General features: G+C 49.1%; 1 protein-coding gene across 3 annotated transcripts in view; it reads left to right on the plus strand.

Moving 5' to 3' along the window:
- Positions 1-15,459, plus strand: part of CNTRL (centriolin) — a 37,832-nt gene extending 22,373 nt beyond the window's left edge. For 2 of the 3 annotated variants that reach the window (XM_066610652.1, XM_066610653.1), the window contains 26 exons: positions 162-341; positions 868-984; positions 1,354-1,498; positions 2,191-2,333; positions 2,491-2,677; positions 2,842-3,131; positions 3,899-4,107; positions 4,632-4,824; positions 5,637-5,767; positions 5,919-6,059; positions 6,354-6,480; positions 6,722-6,886; positions 7,137-7,296; positions 8,275-8,390; positions 9,605-9,822; positions 10,049-10,206; positions 10,378-10,451; positions 11,059-11,247; positions 11,408-11,633; positions 11,939-12,144; positions 12,665-12,805; positions 13,180-13,455; positions 13,823-13,885; positions 14,319-14,513; positions 14,855-14,923; positions 15,163-15,459. In XM_066610652.1, the coding sequence (XP_066466749.1) occupies positions 162-341; positions 868-984; positions 1,354-1,498; positions 2,191-2,333; positions 2,491-2,677; positions 2,842-3,131; positions 3,899-4,107; positions 4,632-4,824; positions 5,637-5,767; positions 5,919-6,059; positions 6,354-6,480; positions 6,722-6,886; positions 7,137-7,296; positions 8,275-8,390; positions 9,605-9,822; positions 10,049-10,206; positions 10,378-10,451; positions 11,059-11,247; positions 11,408-11,633; positions 11,939-12,144; positions 12,665-12,805; positions 13,180-13,455; positions 13,823-13,885; positions 14,319-14,513; positions 14,855-14,917 (4,113 nt within the window). In that variant the 3' untranslated portion in view covers positions 14,918-14,923; positions 15,163-15,459. The remainder of the gene's footprint in view (positions 1-161; positions 342-867; positions 985-1,353; positions 1,499-2,190; positions 2,334-2,490; positions 2,678-2,841; positions 3,132-3,898; positions 4,108-4,631; positions 4,825-5,636; positions 5,768-5,918; positions 6,060-6,353; positions 6,481-6,721; positions 6,887-7,136; positions 7,297-8,274; positions 8,391-9,604; positions 9,823-10,048; positions 10,207-10,377; positions 10,452-11,058; positions 11,248-11,407; positions 11,634-11,938; positions 12,145-12,664; positions 12,806-13,179; positions 13,456-13,822; positions 13,886-14,318; positions 14,514-14,854; positions 14,924-15,162) is intronic. The other variant, XM_066610655.1, reaches the window with a different exon arrangement.
- The last annotated feature ends 316 nt before the right edge of the window (positions 15,460-15,775 follow it).

The following is a 15,775-nucleotide window of genomic DNA, read 5'->3' on the forward strand; positions in this document are numbered from 1 at the left end:
GCTGTAGCTGGTCCACCCCCCCCCCCGGGCCTGAGCTAGTTTGGATTGGGCTGCCCATTCCAAAAAAAAAAAACAGGTATAGGATTGTGCCATTAGTCATGGCTTAACTTTCTTCAGCATGATTAGTGAAATTTGGGATCCAACTCTCTTCTCTGTTTCAGAAAAAGATGGAAAATGCTCGGGCACAGATGCAGTTTCGTGGCATCGATAGAGAGCTGAAGGAGCTCAAGAGAGCAATATCGGCTTCGGATAAGCAGGCAACCGCAGAACTCTGCGCAGCCAAAGATCAACTGAAATCACTTCATGGAACAGTTCGCAAAATTAACCAGGAGCGTGCAGAGGTACTCTATAGAAAATCAGTTACCTTTTTGTCATCTGGGTTGACTCAATCTCTTTATTTGTTTGGCTGTTAAAATTTAAGCATAAGTTTGCATTCTGGATTCCATCCAGAGGGAGCCTTTCCTGATCTTAATGAATAGTCTCTGTATGATAAATAGGATGGGTGCTGTATCTGACTAGATACTGAGAGAGCTTAGGAAAGGGGAGCAGAGAGGTACTGTACTACCATTCAGCTGGTCAAAGTCTAGCCTTTCCAGCTTGCTACTTCCACTTCAAGCTGTAGCAACCACTTTCTGCTTACTTGAGGAAACCAGCATCTGGCTGTGAGATGCTATGCCATCTCCCCCCCCACCACCACCACCACAATGAGCCGTTCCATGACATGAGAATCCTTGCAGCTTATCTTCTCATTGGAAATGCAAGCTAGGGGCATAATTGCAACCCTGCCAGCCTTTTTAATTTTAATCCATGGAAAACACCAACTGCCGTGTGAAATGAGCTCCGTGCTTCTTTTCTTTAAAACCTTAGGAACTTCAGGAAGCAGAGAAGTTCTCGATGCAGGCTGCTCGGGCTTCTGAAGAGCTCGCCAGAGCAGATACAGAAATAGAACTGTTGCAGAGACTTTTGAGAGAAAAGGAGGAGCAGGTATGTTCCCTCGTCTTATTCGACTGCATGCTAAAAGAGGATAGGGCAGGAGTGAGACTCAGATATGAGGCACAGAGCTCAGCAGAGTGTCTCCCACTGAGCACTCAAAATATAGGCAGGATACACTTTCCAGGAAGAACCTTTCCAAGGAGGTTCAGAGGAATCTCAGGTACAGATTCAGCAGGCAGAGCCCATGCGAGCCCATTAAGCAAACTCCAAAAATGCATCTCTAACCTGGTCTAAAGTGTTCAGCATTAATTGCCAAAAGGACCGAGTCTGTGTCTGTTGTGATGCGGTGACAGGTGGCTGGTTGCCCTCAACCGTGATATGAGTTAGGCCCAAACTGGGTTTTGACTAAGCTTTTAACAGTTTCAGGATGAAATGAACAAAGCGGACCCAGAGGCTGCTACCTCAGGCCTTCAGAAAGAGGAGATTGAGCAGTTAAACCACCTCTTGAAACAGCACAAAGAGGAAATTGACCGACTGCAAAGCGCACTAGACCAGGCTGGGGCAGGTAACAATTCCCTCTCCATCTGCTTTGTTTTTTGTTACTTTCAGTTTTAAATGGTTTTCCCAGCCCTGCCTGGAGAGGCCAGAGATGAAGCCCAGGGCCTTCTTAATGGTTTGCCACTGAGCCACAGCCCCTCCCCCTGGCCCAGTGGGATACAAAAATCAATAAGTACTCTTCATACAGTCTTAACTGCTGCCAGCGACATTAACACACTTAATTACCTGTCCGGTAAGCACAGACCTCCTGCTTAATTGCTGAGGTGGGACCAGCAAAAAGCTCTTCATGTTCTTTGGTCTGCAGTTCGTGGAAATACGTAGCTTTTCAGCACAATTGGACCCCCCCGCCCCAGTTTTGAAGGGCAATGTTGACCCTGCCCTGCCTAAAACCAATGAAATCGACAACCAGCAAAGTTCAAGGGTTGCTTATGACTGCAGCATAAGCAGTCTTTGAAAGTCAATTCCAGGCTCCCTTCTTAATACAAGCATGTTGTTCCCCAGACTGAATGGGGGGTTCTTTAATGACCTCTAAGCCTGCAAATATAGAGCAAAATAGAACAAAAATGCTTTCTAACAGAGGAAAGGGTTATTGCACAAGTGTTTACGGAACAGTGCTAATAGCTGCTTGACTTCTGCTTGAGATTTTTTGATTCCAGCCCATCGTTCCTTCTCAGGCTGCTTATCAAAACTTTCTTGCAGGTAACAAGGAGGAAATTGACTGGATATTGGACGAAATTGCAGCCCTCAAGAATGCCCTCTCCCACCAGAATGATACTATTGCCTGTTTAATGGATCCTCTCAGAAGAAGGGGACATTTGTGCTTTATGCCATCACCATCGCAAGTATGAAAACTATTTTCCCACAGGGATTCGGGTCCAAGATAAAGAGCGAAGGGGGCTCACAGTCCGCAGTAAGGGGCTTCATTGGCTGAAGGCCGTGGGACATTGGTCTTAACATGGTGTGTTTTTGTTTGCTTTTTAAAAAAAAAATCATTTAAAGGCATCTACCCCCGCATCTCAGAGTACCAAAGACTCTGGCGTTGGCCTGCAATGTCCCATGTTGACTCCAGTTGGAAAAGGGCATGGGGAGGCGAAGCCAAGCCAGAAGGAAGACTCTGCTCCCCCCACTGCAAGAGGAGCACCTACGCTGATCGGAACTAGCCTGCAGGCGTCTCCCTCCGATGGAGGTAAATCCAGTTTAATTTGTCACCTGTAGCCGGGCCACTAAGGTGGCTCTCTCTGCCTTTGGGGAGCTGCTTGGCAGGAAGACTGGCAGCAGATGCGGTTGCTCCTCCGGGAGCCGTGGAGTGAAAAGCAGGCTCTTAACCACTAACTGTGTCCCAACATGCAGGGAACCCAGAAAGTAGCGTGACTGTTCACGGCACCTCTTTCCTCGTCCCACCTCCGGGTTCTGTCATTTACACTCTGCTGCCCGACGGCTCTCCCGCACCTCAGGGAACCGTGGTGTACAGCCTGCCTCCTGCACCAGCCAGCGGAGGACAACCTGCTCCCACTACCGTTATATATGGATCACCCCCTGCTGGAGCTCAGCTAGTTTACAGCCCTCTTCCTGCTAACTGTTCGGTGCCTCTTGTGCCTGTTGGAGTCCTTCATTGCAACGTCCCCGAGCATCGCGACTTGGTAAGAGCCCAAGCTTGCTAGGCCCCAGTTGGTGAAATGGTCATGCATCTCCCCCGGGGCAGTAGTACCCCCATAACACTGTGGATGTGTTCTTGGGACAACACACACGGTGACAACGGGGGCAGATTCTTGACGTGTTAGAATGGGCAGTACCATTTTGGATTGTGGGTGGATTTTTGACTCTTTGCGCAGGGGAGCACGCTGCAGTAGAAAAATGAGCACAGCTGGGAGTGGGCTGGGGTCGCTGGCCGGAAGCTTGGTTCCTGGAATAGCAAATGCCCCCCCCCCTGCAGTCTGAAGTAATACTGTAGCACCCTTGACCACTGCATGCTTTTGCAGGGTAGGCCAAACTGCTAGCCCTTCCCAATAAGGAGCCACTGAACATAGTTTTTGCAGACTGAGAAGCTAACACAGCACATAAACAGAACCCTTAAAATATATCTACCTGACTGGAGAAATAAAATTTTGATTCTGTTCCTGTTAAGTTTCAGGAAGTGTTCCTTGCGGTGGTGAAGACACAGTTCACAAAGTACAGTTGTTTCTGCGATGTGCTCCCCCGTGTTTGAGGTTGAGGCATCACAAGCACATGTGTCAGCCTGTCTTCTGTGTCCCTCTGTTTGCAGACATCTTCATATGTTGTGCTATGTGTAGCAAGATATATAGGGCCTGTGTGGGAAATGCGTCCGCCCCGTAATTTGGCTCTAACAGAAACAGTCATGGAGAAAGGGGAAGGCTCTCGTTGCACTGATTAAACTCATCTGTTACAGGAGAATGAAATCGCAAGACTGGAGGACGTCATAGATCAGTTCAAGTCTCGGAGAGGCAGAGGCGAGTATTCAGGAGCCTGTGCACGTGAGAGCGGTGAAGAGATGGAAGGCTTGCAGCGGGACATTCAGGATCTCTTAAGTGAAAGGGAAGAGCTGGAGCACCAAGTCGCAGAGCTGCGGAGGACAGCCCAGAGGCAGAAAAAGCGCAAGTGAGGATGTTGCCTCAACTCTTCAGCCTGTTAGATGCCATTCTGTAGATTGAGTCATCAGTGGCCAATATTCTCCACCCCACCTTTTTCTTGGCACTCTGCTTACGTTTCCTCAGCCCCACTGCTGCACTTGCACTCTTGACTGAAAGGAGTTAGGAAAGGCACTCTTTCCCCTCTCCCTGCATGGCAGGGTCCAGGCTTTCCACGCAGCCTTCAGTGTGCTGGAGTGAACATTACACAGCCGCCCACTTGCCCTGGCTCAGTCCTTCCTCTTAATCCAAGGAGAAAGTCATTGCTTATGCTTTCTGTTCCTTCTTGCCAGTCTTTCTTGTCTCAGCTTGACCACAACAGTCTTCCCAAAGTGACATCCTTTTTCCCGGGGGGTGGGGGGAGAATAGTAATTCTGCCTTTTATAAGGAGCTATGGAGGGGGAGAGACTAGTGTGGTAGTGGGGAAACCTGGCTATCAAACTTCTTGGCACCTGACCGTGTCCTACACTGACTTCTTAACTCTCTGTATTTTAGGGACTTTGTAGATGGGCAAGTGAGCAGCTACATTTCAGAGCTGGAGCTGGAGAAGTCTCTGCAGCATCACGATGACATCGCAGACGAACTCGAGTGCATAGAAAAAACCCTTCTGAAGCGACGGGCGGAACTCCGGGAGGCGGACAGGCTTCTTGCGGAAGCCGAAAATGAACGTGAAAATACTCACGGAAAGGTGCTGTTTGTTCTCGTTTTGCTTCAAGACAACACATGGCAGCCCCTGAACGGGAAACACCCTGGTTACAGATGGGATTGCCAAATTCACAGAGGTCTTGTGGCTTTAGTAGCTGCATACAAAGGGGAACTCTGACAGGGAAGGCTCTCTCTCCACAGCAGCACTGCGAGTGGAAAAGCAGAACCTACCAAAAAACTTCCTTTTGTGTATGTGTTACAAGGTGCAGGTCACCCTGTCCCCTAGATCTTGTACGCCTAAAAGTGGACGTCTTGATTTCACAGGTTCAAAAGCTCCCCAGCCCTCAAGGCACTCATTCACATGCCCTATCAGGTACTAGCTCTTGGCACTTTCAGTAATCCTGATAACAGGTTTTCCATACGCTTTCCATAATTCTTGTGCTCTCTGGTCGACACCCTGAAAGTCATTTCCATGGGCAGATGCGGATGGAAATGGACTCTTAGGTGTAAGAGTGGCAGCTTGAAGATCATTGAATAGCAAGGTTCACAGGAGATATTTCCATATATCTCGAGCCATTGGACTAAGTCACAACTCCTATCCCGTATCAGGCAGCAGTGCCTGATGAACGAACCTGAAAGACTGGATTACAAAATAACTTTTCTTTAAAGATGTCTCAGAGATGTTTTCTAGCGTATCGGTCTTACTGCTTTATCCAAGCTGTCCCCCTCTCTCTCCAGTGCTATAATGAGGTGGTGCAATGCTATGATGAGGTGGTGCAACTGCCAATAGAGAGCGTTCTAATTTTAATGGCAGACCTTTTCCAAATCCCGCCTTCGTCCCCCCCCCCCCCACAGACCAAAGACATCATCCAGAAGTACAGCACTGCCAAGCAGCGGTTGTCTCAGACTGAAAAAGAGGCTGTGGAGCTAGAACGGCGGGCTCAGGAGATGGCTGTAAAGCTGGTGAAAGCAGATCAACAGCTCAGGTACACTGGAGGGGTGAGACGTCTCTTGATCTGGTCACGCATCGCAGAGTTGGCCACGTTTTGCCTGAAGGGCCAACTTTAGCCGCAGCTTGGGGGACACCACACCCCTGTCTCTGGACTAGCCAGGCCCCTTTTCTGTGCGCATTTTCAGATTGCTTCAGGCAGATACAAAGGATTTGGAACAGCAGAAGATAAAACAAGAAGGGATCCTGAAAGAGATCAACAAAGTTGTATCAGCCAAAGACTCTGAATTTCAAACCATAAGCCAGAAGATTGAAATATTGATTGAAAGGCAAGTTATTTTATTGGTTGGCCTTCAAAACCACATTCACAAGAGCACCGTTGTCTCCTTTCTGTGCTCCTTAACTTCCTGTGCTGCTCTTAGGGGTTTATGACAGGGATGTGCATGTCTGGGATGCAGAACTGTCCCTGAGTAGGGCTCACCAGCCACTAGGATCACCTGAATGGGTGATATTCCCAGGCAACCGATCAGAGTGTGTCTATTGCTGGCTCACCCCACTGTTGAATTTAGTAATGCTGGGCCTTTCCTCAGGGATCAGTTTAATCTGAAACTTTACGTTTCTAGTCTTCAGAGGCTGCAGGCAGACATCCAAGTGGCTGAAGGAAATGAAGACCATCATCTGCAGATCCTTAAAGAAGCAGAGAATATTCTCCAGAGCAAGAAGAGTGAACTGGAGAGACTGAAGGATCAGGTGAGTAGAGTTTGTGGTGGAGCAGAGCCTGCTGGATGCAGGTTTAATGGGGGATTGCCCAGAGCCGCTGGGCTGAAGTCAGCTTTGAGCCGAGAACTCCTGGGCATGCAGTCCAGCTGCTGCACTAGCCCATTCTCAAATGCCACACCATGAGATCTTATATTCACATAATCCCATTAGCCAAGTAGTGAGTGGGCAGCCCCACAGTATGAAATGTCTGGCTTCTCCCCTCTCTTTTTAGACTGCAACCCAACAGCAGGAGCTGTTGATCATGGACAGACTGCTTGGTCAGAAAAAGGAAGAGCTCCGTCTCCTCCAAGACAGCATCACACAGAGAAATGCGGACCTTGCAGGTGTGCTGGCAGATGGCGAGGCCGAAGTGGCTGAAAAACGACGACACATCCAGGTTTTCGCTCCCTTTCATCTTGTTAACTTTGCTGTTTGCTCATTGAGCAGTTTGGATTTTCCTAGAAACGTTTTCCTTCGGGGTCTCTGATTTGACTTTCCTGTAACTTCAGTGTCAATGTTTTGTTTTGTTTTGTCCCAGTGAAGTGGAGATCAGGCCTTAGGGAAGCAAAGAAACATGTGAATGTTTTAAAAATTGAAATAATTTTATTTAATGTGCCAGTAACCTTTTTAAAAAATCTTTTGCACAGGAAACAAAGTCTGTCCTAGAAGACCTGAGTGTTCAGAAAGGAGAACTCAGTGCCCAGCTGAGTGAGAAAAGGATCCAGCTTTCCCTAGTCATGCAGGATATCCGAAAAGAGGAGGCGAAGTTGCAGGAAGTCTTGGGACTCGTAACGAAGCATAACACAGGTTTGGATTGAAAACCATCCCTGTTGCTTAACAAGTTGCCTACATTGGCAGACAAAATTATGTTGGAATCGTTAGCGCAATTAAGCTGACTGCTTAGGATTGAGTCCGAGAAGGGGAACCAAGAATAGGCTTGCTTTTTAAAATAGAAAATAATCAGACGTTTTTATCTGCTTATTAGACATTTAAGGAAGGACATTTATTGTCTGGAAGTAAAGATAAGGATTGTATTTGTCACAAAGCTGGTTTCATGAATGCTATCTGCTAGCAGAAATGGTTACGTTAATGCCCTGTAATGCCCTGAGTGGAGTTGGGGGGGGGGGTGAACTGCAGTCCCTTGCCTGTAGCTAGTTGCACACTGGAATGCAAGACATATCCCACCCTTGGACCCACACCCAATGGCTGGAAGACTCACAGGTTCTCTCTGCATCTGAGCTCAATGGATCAGGGTCTCCCACACAGAACTGTTGCAGCTGAGAATAGGTGAACATCCAGTGGTTTCAGAGGTTGTGATGAGCAGACGGGTACATAAAGGTGCCTTATATTGGCCCATCTGCCTTGGTATTGTCTACTCTGATGGGCAGTTTATTTTTTTATTTTATTTATTCACATTTTTATACCGCCCTTCCTCCAAAGAGCTTAGAGCGGTTTACACAGCTGCTCCTCCCCTCCTTGTCCTCACAACAACCCTGTGAGGTAGGTGGCTGAGAGAAAGTGACTGGCCCAAGGTCACCCAGAAAGCTTTGTGGCTGAGGGGAGATTTGAACCTGGATCATCCAGGTCTAAGTCCACCTCCCAAACCACTACACCGGCTCTCTAGGGCAGCTTTCCTGAAGTCTTTCCCGTCCCTGCTGCCCAAGAACATTTTTCCCCTTTGGCAATCTAAGCTGGCAGGGACACAGCATGCAACTTCTCACTGGATGTCAGCCTCAGATTGGTTTACTCCAGACTAACCTGGCTTTGTACCTGCTCTTGCTTTAGAGCTCAAGCATGTTCTGGAAATGGCGCGGCTTGAAAACGGGGAACTAGAAAACCTCAGACTCCAGCACAGCCAGAAAATGAATGAATTGGAGAAGATGCAAATGGCAGTTCTGGAAGTAAGCAAGGGGTTCCTGTTGATGACACCACTTGGGAAGCCCCGTGTACAGCAGCTTCCAGGCGCGTTTAATCCCTGCAAGAGCTGCACTTGTACCAGTTGGTCTCCTGTTCAATACAACAACAACAACAACAGTATTTATATACCGCTTTTCAACAAAAAGTTCACAAAGCGGTTTACAGAGAAAATCAAACAACTAAATGGCTCCCTGTCCCAAAAGGGCTCACAATCTAAAAAGATGCAAAAGAATACCAGCAGACAGCCACTAGAACAGACACTGCTGGGGTGAGGTGGGCCAGTTACTCTCCCCCTGCTAAATAAAAGAGGAGCACCCACTTGAAAAAGTGCCTCTTAACCAGTTAGCAGGGGTTAACAATAGGCGCCCATCACACTTATGTTCCCTGCTTCCATTAGATCATGCATCCTGTTACAACATACATGACATTTTTAGGGATGCACCTAAAAACATCAGATGTGGACAAGACAAACGAGAGTGTGACACTTTGCGGATTGGCTGCCTCTCCCTGTTGAATGTCTGCAATGGGGCAAATCCTGATGTCCTGGTTGAGTGAAATGGCCCTTGCCTTAGGAGTGACTGACATTGTCTTGAAGATGGTTTTCTCCCTCTCGTAGTCACTGGGACCATATGTCATCTAGTGAAACAGATTGGAGGGAGATTTTACTGCGTGAAGCAGGACCAGAGGTCATCTAGTGAAACAGATTGGGGGGAGATTTTAAGAGGGACTTCTTCACACAGTGAATTGTTAGTCTGCGGAATTCACTGCAACAAGATGCGGTTTTGGCTGGCGTTCATTGTGGCCGTGGGCGGCTTGGCTAGCATTCGAAGTGGATGAGACAAATTCCTTGGAGGGCAAATGTGTCAGCAGCTGCTAGCCATGATGACTGTGCATGTCTTAACAAGTTCAGAAGCATCAGCCTTCTGGCCTACTGATTCAGGGGAGGGACTTGCCTTTCTCTCCTCCACATGGGCTTCCCAGAAGAGCCAGTGTGAAACAGGATGCTGACACAGCAGGGCTCTTCTTGGGTTCTTGCAGATCTAAGCTTCCTGGGTTTAAAATATATCCCTTTGCACGTGCCTGGTACCCATAGAACAACTTTGAAAGGAGATTGGTGAACTGTGCACTGCTGAGTTTCTCAAACGCTTTTTATGTCTTAGCGCTCCATTTGTTGCACTGACATTTGGTTAAACCCTAGGAGAAACTGGTGCTGGAGAATCTCCAGCAAGCCTCCCAGCAACAGCATGGGGAAGCGGAACGTCAAAGGCAGCTGCTGGATAAAACCCAGCAAGAAGCCAATCAGCTGAACTCTCAGCTCCATGCGCTACAAAACAGCATCCGGGCGCTGAGCGGCGAGAAGCAACTGCTGGAGGAAGACTGTCGGAGGCTGGAGGAAAGAATGTCACATAGCAAAAGGTGAGGAGGGGGTCGCTTGAGGGAGAACCTCTCCTGCAGTGCTGTGGAGGAAGGCCCTCTTTGGCATCCCCTCCCCATCTGGGGGCTCTTGCAAGGATCCCTTGCAAACTGGAATGGCCTCTCTGCTTCTGAGCACTTTTCCAGTTTCTAGAAGGAAATGATTCTTGTCAAAAATATTAGTGAGATGAACGTTAAATTCAGAACAAACGTGCACCTTCCTTTCCAGAACTTTAGCTTCCGCCGAAGACGGCAACGCAGAGGCCCTCGCCAGGGTAGAGAAAACCACTGGGGAGGTTCAAAAATTGCAGCTTGAAGTTGGCCGGCTACAAAATCAGACAAGATCACTGAATGGAGACATCGCCGACCTACAGAAGCATCTTAATGGTAGAGAACAGCTTTCCAAACCTTGCTGGCTTTTTGCTTGTTAGATCTTCAGCATTCCAAATGTAACCTCATCTATGATGGGCATTAAAAAAAAAATCAGTTTTGCCTTTAGATTTTCATGCTCTCCTTGAATGCTTCTTTTAACAAGCTGTCAAATGTATTTTCCCTAAGGAAAAAGGGAGGAGCTGAATAAACTGAAGACGGAGGTGAATAACTCAAGGCAGCACCTTCAGCTGCTAGAACAGGTAAGAATAATCCCTTTTTTAAAAAAAGTGTGTGTGTAGGTACATTTTAGCTTTGGCTTTGCAGAGGAAAACAAAGAAATTGCAGGCATTTGGAAGAGAACTGCAAGGTCACACGTGATTGGTGGGGGCTTGTGATGTCAGAGCGACAAGGCCCTCCACAAGTGCCTCTTCCTCCCTGAACTTCCACCACACTGACATCCCACAAAGCTGAGAGGATATTTCTTAGTATTCCGTTGAGGTTGGGGAGAACCGTCTAAGGTTGTTTGGTTATAAGGCAGCAAAATGGGCTTAAGAACATAAGAACAGCCCCACTGGAGCAGGCCATAGGCCCATCTAGTCCAGCTTCCTGTATCTCACAGCAACCCACCAAATGCCGCAGGGAGCACACCAGATAACAAGAACAATCCTGGTGCCCTCCCTTGCCTAATCTGGCAGCAGTAGATGCCCCAAATCTCCCTGCTGCTTTGGGGCATGCCTTAAGCTTTGAAGTGTAGCCACCGTCGTCCTGAACAAGGAAATGTTACACAAAATGCAGTCCCCTGAGAGTGTTCAGAGGAGAATTCATGCCCACCTGAGGATTTTTGCGCATTTGTTTTTGAAACGGCAGGATGTGAAGAAGGCCACCAAGTTAAAAGAGGACTTGCTTCAAGAACAAGCCACCCTGAAGGACAGCGTTGAGAAATATTCCCGGAAGTGTAAAGAATGCCAGGAAGCACACAGAGAGAAGGAACTGCAGCTGCAGAAGCTTTGCCTGGAAATCGAAGAGCAGGAGCGGGCCCGGGCCAGACAAGAGACGGTACAGGACCCTACACCTGACCCCCTCCTTCCTTCCCCCAGCTGCCCCTCATTCCAGAATTAAGAGGCAGTAGTCATGGCCACCACCAAGGCAGAAACCAGAAATCTGCCGGTCTCCATCAATGCAGAGCACATCTTAACCCATTGCCTGCCTTTCCTAGCTCCTCCAGCTCCTCCGAGAAGATGCACAGAGCGAAGAAAGGAAACTGGAGGAGTGTGCAGCTAAGCGGAGGGATCAGAAGCGGCTCCTGGAACAAGAGCTGGGAGACCAGCAGCGCCAACTGGAGCAAGCCATGGCCAGAGTCCAGGGAGCGGAAGAACGGATCCGGAAGCTGCAGGAAGAGGAGTCCTGGTGCGCTTCCCTCGAGGAGAGGCTGAGGAAAACCCGTATGTTGACGTTTCAGGCTGCAGACCCTGATCTCTTTTGATATATTGACTGTAGTTGTGTCCCACTCTAAGGGCTTGGGCAGTCATGATGCCTACAGGACAAAATGTCTTCTCAAACCATGGCATTGGGGCATCATTGGCTGGCTGTGGGGGTGAAGTGGTCAGTGTCAGAATGTAGGTACTACTCAAGACACTCCCCCTAGCCACGCCCCACTGCCTGCACCACCACAAGCATTAGCATGTTCCCCTCCTCCTCTTATATTGCACCGAATCCTCTGTTTCTGAATCCTCTGTCTTGATTCCAGAACATCAGCTCTCTGAGAAAGAACGGAAGTTGCAGGAAAAAATGGCCGAGGTTCTGTCTCTCCAAAGGCAGCTGGAAGTCTCCCTAACTGAGCAGCACAAGCTACAAGACCAGATCCAAGCTGAGAGGAAGAGAGCCGAGAAACAGATAGTGGGCCTGAAGGATGCCATCCAGGCACAGAGGGCCCAGCTCGAGAAAGCCCTGAGCGTACGTTGTGCTTTGGTGTGTTTGTTGCAGCAGAGAATGTGCCTAAACTTGAATAGCCCTTTTCCAGGGGGAGAGCAAGAATCCAGGGGAACCACGGTTGTCATCGTGGTGTGGTGCTTGCTCTCCGCAGGGGTTGCCAAAGTGTTGGGTGCTCTTGCCTCTAACTTTCTGTACAACAGCCCTGAAATGTAGGCCGTCCTTGCAGAGTTAAGTGGCGGAAGGGAGAGAGGCTGAGAGGATGTGGCTTGCCTGAAGCCACCAAGCAAGTTCATAAGCAGAGGCAGAATTTGAACTGGGGGCTTTTGCTTCACAGCTTGGTCTCTTAGACCCACCCCTCTGTGCTCTGATTCTGTTGCAGTGGCACTCCACTATGTGCGCCTAGCTTGAGTTCTCATCAAAGCATTATCTGAAGTCTAACTCTCCACTGTGGGGCTCTGACCTGACATGGTTCATTTGAAGGGAGACGTTAGCACCAGTTGTGAACTTTCCCCTTCCATTAAAAATTAAAAAATCCTTTTAGGAACAACAACAGGCAAACAGCTCTTTGCAGAAAGAGATGAGCTGCCTGGAGCAAGTGGCCCAGGACAACCACCAGCGAGCAAAGCGGCTGACCAGGGACCTGAGCCAGATACAAGAGGAGTACCAGCAGCTCAAGTCACAGGTAGATCCACAGAATAAATTTCCTCCTCAGCCTTCCCACTGCTGGTGGCTTTTCCTTGTGTTTTTGCCTGGCCCACAGACTCTTCCTGTCTCTTTATATGCACAATTTGGAGAGGGTGGCTGGAAAGATCTTATTATTCTCTTAAGTCTACATGAAAAGCCTTGCTGAAATAGACCCAATGGGGCCCAGCTAGTTCTGCATCCTTTTTCTCCCACAGTGGCCCACCAGTTGCCTCTGGGAGACCCACAGGCAGCAGATGAAGGCAGGCCACTCTCCCCAGAGGGATGAGAGCCTCTGAACTGAGTCTAGCTGTGCAAATCCACTGTTAGCTCTCTGCATCTTCTCTGAAATGCCGCTTGTGTCCCGCCGCTCAGGTGAAAAGCCAAGAGGATCTGGAGAAGCAGCAGAAAGAGATAAAGGGTGCAGTGAAGACCCTGAAAGTGGAAGTGAAAGGCCAAATGAGGACGGGCTTGAGGGATCTGAGCCAGGCCCCTCCAGAGCCCTTGGAAGATCTGGAGGCTACTTTCAAAGCCGAGAGAAGACTGCAGAACGAATGGGAAAGCCTGAAGGAAAACTACCCCTTTGCAGCCAACGTAGCCAGAACACCCAGCTTGGTGGACAAGCTGGACTTGTCCAAAGTCCATATCACGGTAAACACCATCCTATATCAGGGTGCCAAGGGGGGGGGGGTCCCTAGCAATATGGAGCAGCAGCCTACATAGAAGCCTCCAGGGCCTCACCCATCTGGCTTAGCCCAGAACAGATCTCTCTCTTCCCTCCTCCCAAGCCTTAGAGCACCTTCTCCTGCTTCTCCTCCTCCTCACACCTTCTCTAGCTTGCCCCAGTTCTGAAGCCTCCCTTGCTGCCCTCAGTCAGTGCTTTCTCTTCTGCCCCTCTGATCTCTGCTGCCCACCCATCTACCCTGCCTGCATTAAATGCCTTCAGTAAGGCTGTTTCAAGAGGTGGCACTTCCTCCCCAGGGACTCTGCTCAAGTCTGTTGCAATCTGTTCTTTCAGGATGAGCAGTGGCGTGGGAAAGCACGGCGGGAGCAACTGCAGCATCAGGAAGATCGGCTTAAGGTAGAGATGACTCCTGCAAGATTGTTGGCCTAGCAAATCTGGGGTGGGCAGTGTGGCATGGGGGGGGGGTTCTCTGTTCTGTTAACACAAGTACCCCAGTTCTTTGGACAGGTCAAGGCCAGTGTGGCCATAGCATCATTTCTTTTTACAGATGCTGTTAGGGGAGGGGGGCAGCAAAACTGTCAGGTAGAAATGTGGAATTGGGCAGGAGTCCTAATCACCCATCCCAAATCTCCCACCCTTGAATGGCTTTGCTGCTTCCCTTTGCTGAGACCATGTGAATCTGGAGAGCAGAACACAGGATAAAAGCTAAATACACTTGTGACCTCTTGTTTCGTGGAGCGGGGGGGGGCCTCTACCAACCCACACAGCCTGCTTTCAGACCATAGACCCGTCTAATGAATTCAACTGCTGGCCTGGTGCTTTTGTTAAGGCTCGGCTCCGGCAATGCATGTCCAAGCAAGTGGAGACCTTAATTAAAGGCAAGCAGCAGACCGAGGGCACCCTCCACAGCCTCAAGAGGCAGGTTGATGCGCTGGACGAACTGGTGAGCAGCACTTCAAGCGACTCGCTCTTTCCATCCTTGAACTCCTCTCTCCATGAAGACTTGAACTCAACAAAGACCCAGGTAAGCTGGCCCCCTTCCGTGTGTGAACAAGGGTGGGCTTTCTTCTAATTGGCTGGTTGCTGACAGACTAGTGGACCTTTTTAGCCGTTTTCCACCCTAGTCTCCAGTCTCAGCTATGCAATGCATTTCTTATAAAAGCCCTGCCACATGTCCTAGTGATCCTCCATGTTGCTGCAAGCTGAACGCCGCCCCCCCCTATGCTTTCTGAGAACATGGCAGTACAGGTCAAGAAGGTGACTTAGCCATATACCACAGACCCCCAAGATCAAAGGGACCCTAGTTCTAGGCAGGCTGTGCTCACCCAAAGCATTCTTCTCTCATTTCACCACATGCTTTTCTAGTTTGCCAAGACCCCAGCATGCAATTCAGCACCATCTCCAGCCATCCCCCAGTACGAGGCCTGAGCCCAGGTAAGAGGCAACGGTGTCAACACAGAATTTGCTGTATGCGAGGCCCTGCGTGTGGGAAGCAGCAGCTCAGTTCCTGCTCCTCCAAGCAGGTGCCGGCGAAGAGGTCTTCCATGTAGGGGAAGAGGGGGGGTCCAGAACAGTGGTATTTTAACCATGTCAAGGTGAACCCCTTAGTGCTACACTGATGAATGGGTGGTGTTCACAGAGGACCTGGCTTAATAATCATCACTCTTTTGTAGAAAAGCAGCAGAGCAACCCGGTACAGCTCCCCCAACCCATGTTCAAAAGCATCCAGACAGAACTACCTCATGTGCTGACTCGTCAACACGCATGCTCCTAGCCCCATCTTTGAGCCGCTGCCTCAGGTTCTCCTTCCTCCTGTGCACACTCAATTGAACCATGCAGCGTTTACAGACCTTTTCTGGGCACATGGACTTATTTATGAATGGCTGAACTTGTTACATTTTTTTTTATTAAAGTCTGAACATGTGCCTTTTACTGGATAAAATATTTTCTTAATAAAACGTTTATTAAAGCTGCAGGAAGCAGAAGAAAATGTGGGCACTGTTTGTCTGTTGGTACTTCTGGTCAGGCTGCATTTCACTTGTATGGAGAACCTATCCAAGAGGAAAGAGCAACTGGACCTAGAGCTTGCTGTGTAGCCTCTTGGGGCAACTTCCACAACACCAGCAGTCCAGAGAGACTCCTATCTGCATGTGCCCCCCCCCCCTAGTTCTCTTCTGCAGGTAAAATACCTCATCCCAGAGGAAAAAAGCTGCCATCTCCTATCTCTGCTCTGCACTTGGCATCGGAGCATTTTAGCAGGTAGCTCACTGTGGGGTTGTGGGAAGG

This window comes from Tiliqua scincoides, chromosome 16, assembly GCF_035046505.1.
Source record: "Tiliqua scincoides isolate rTilSci1 chromosome 16, rTilSci1.hap2, whole genome shotgun sequence".
Classification (NCBI taxonomy): Eukaryota; Metazoa; Chordata; class Lepidosauria; order Squamata; family Scincidae; genus Tiliqua; species Tiliqua scincoides.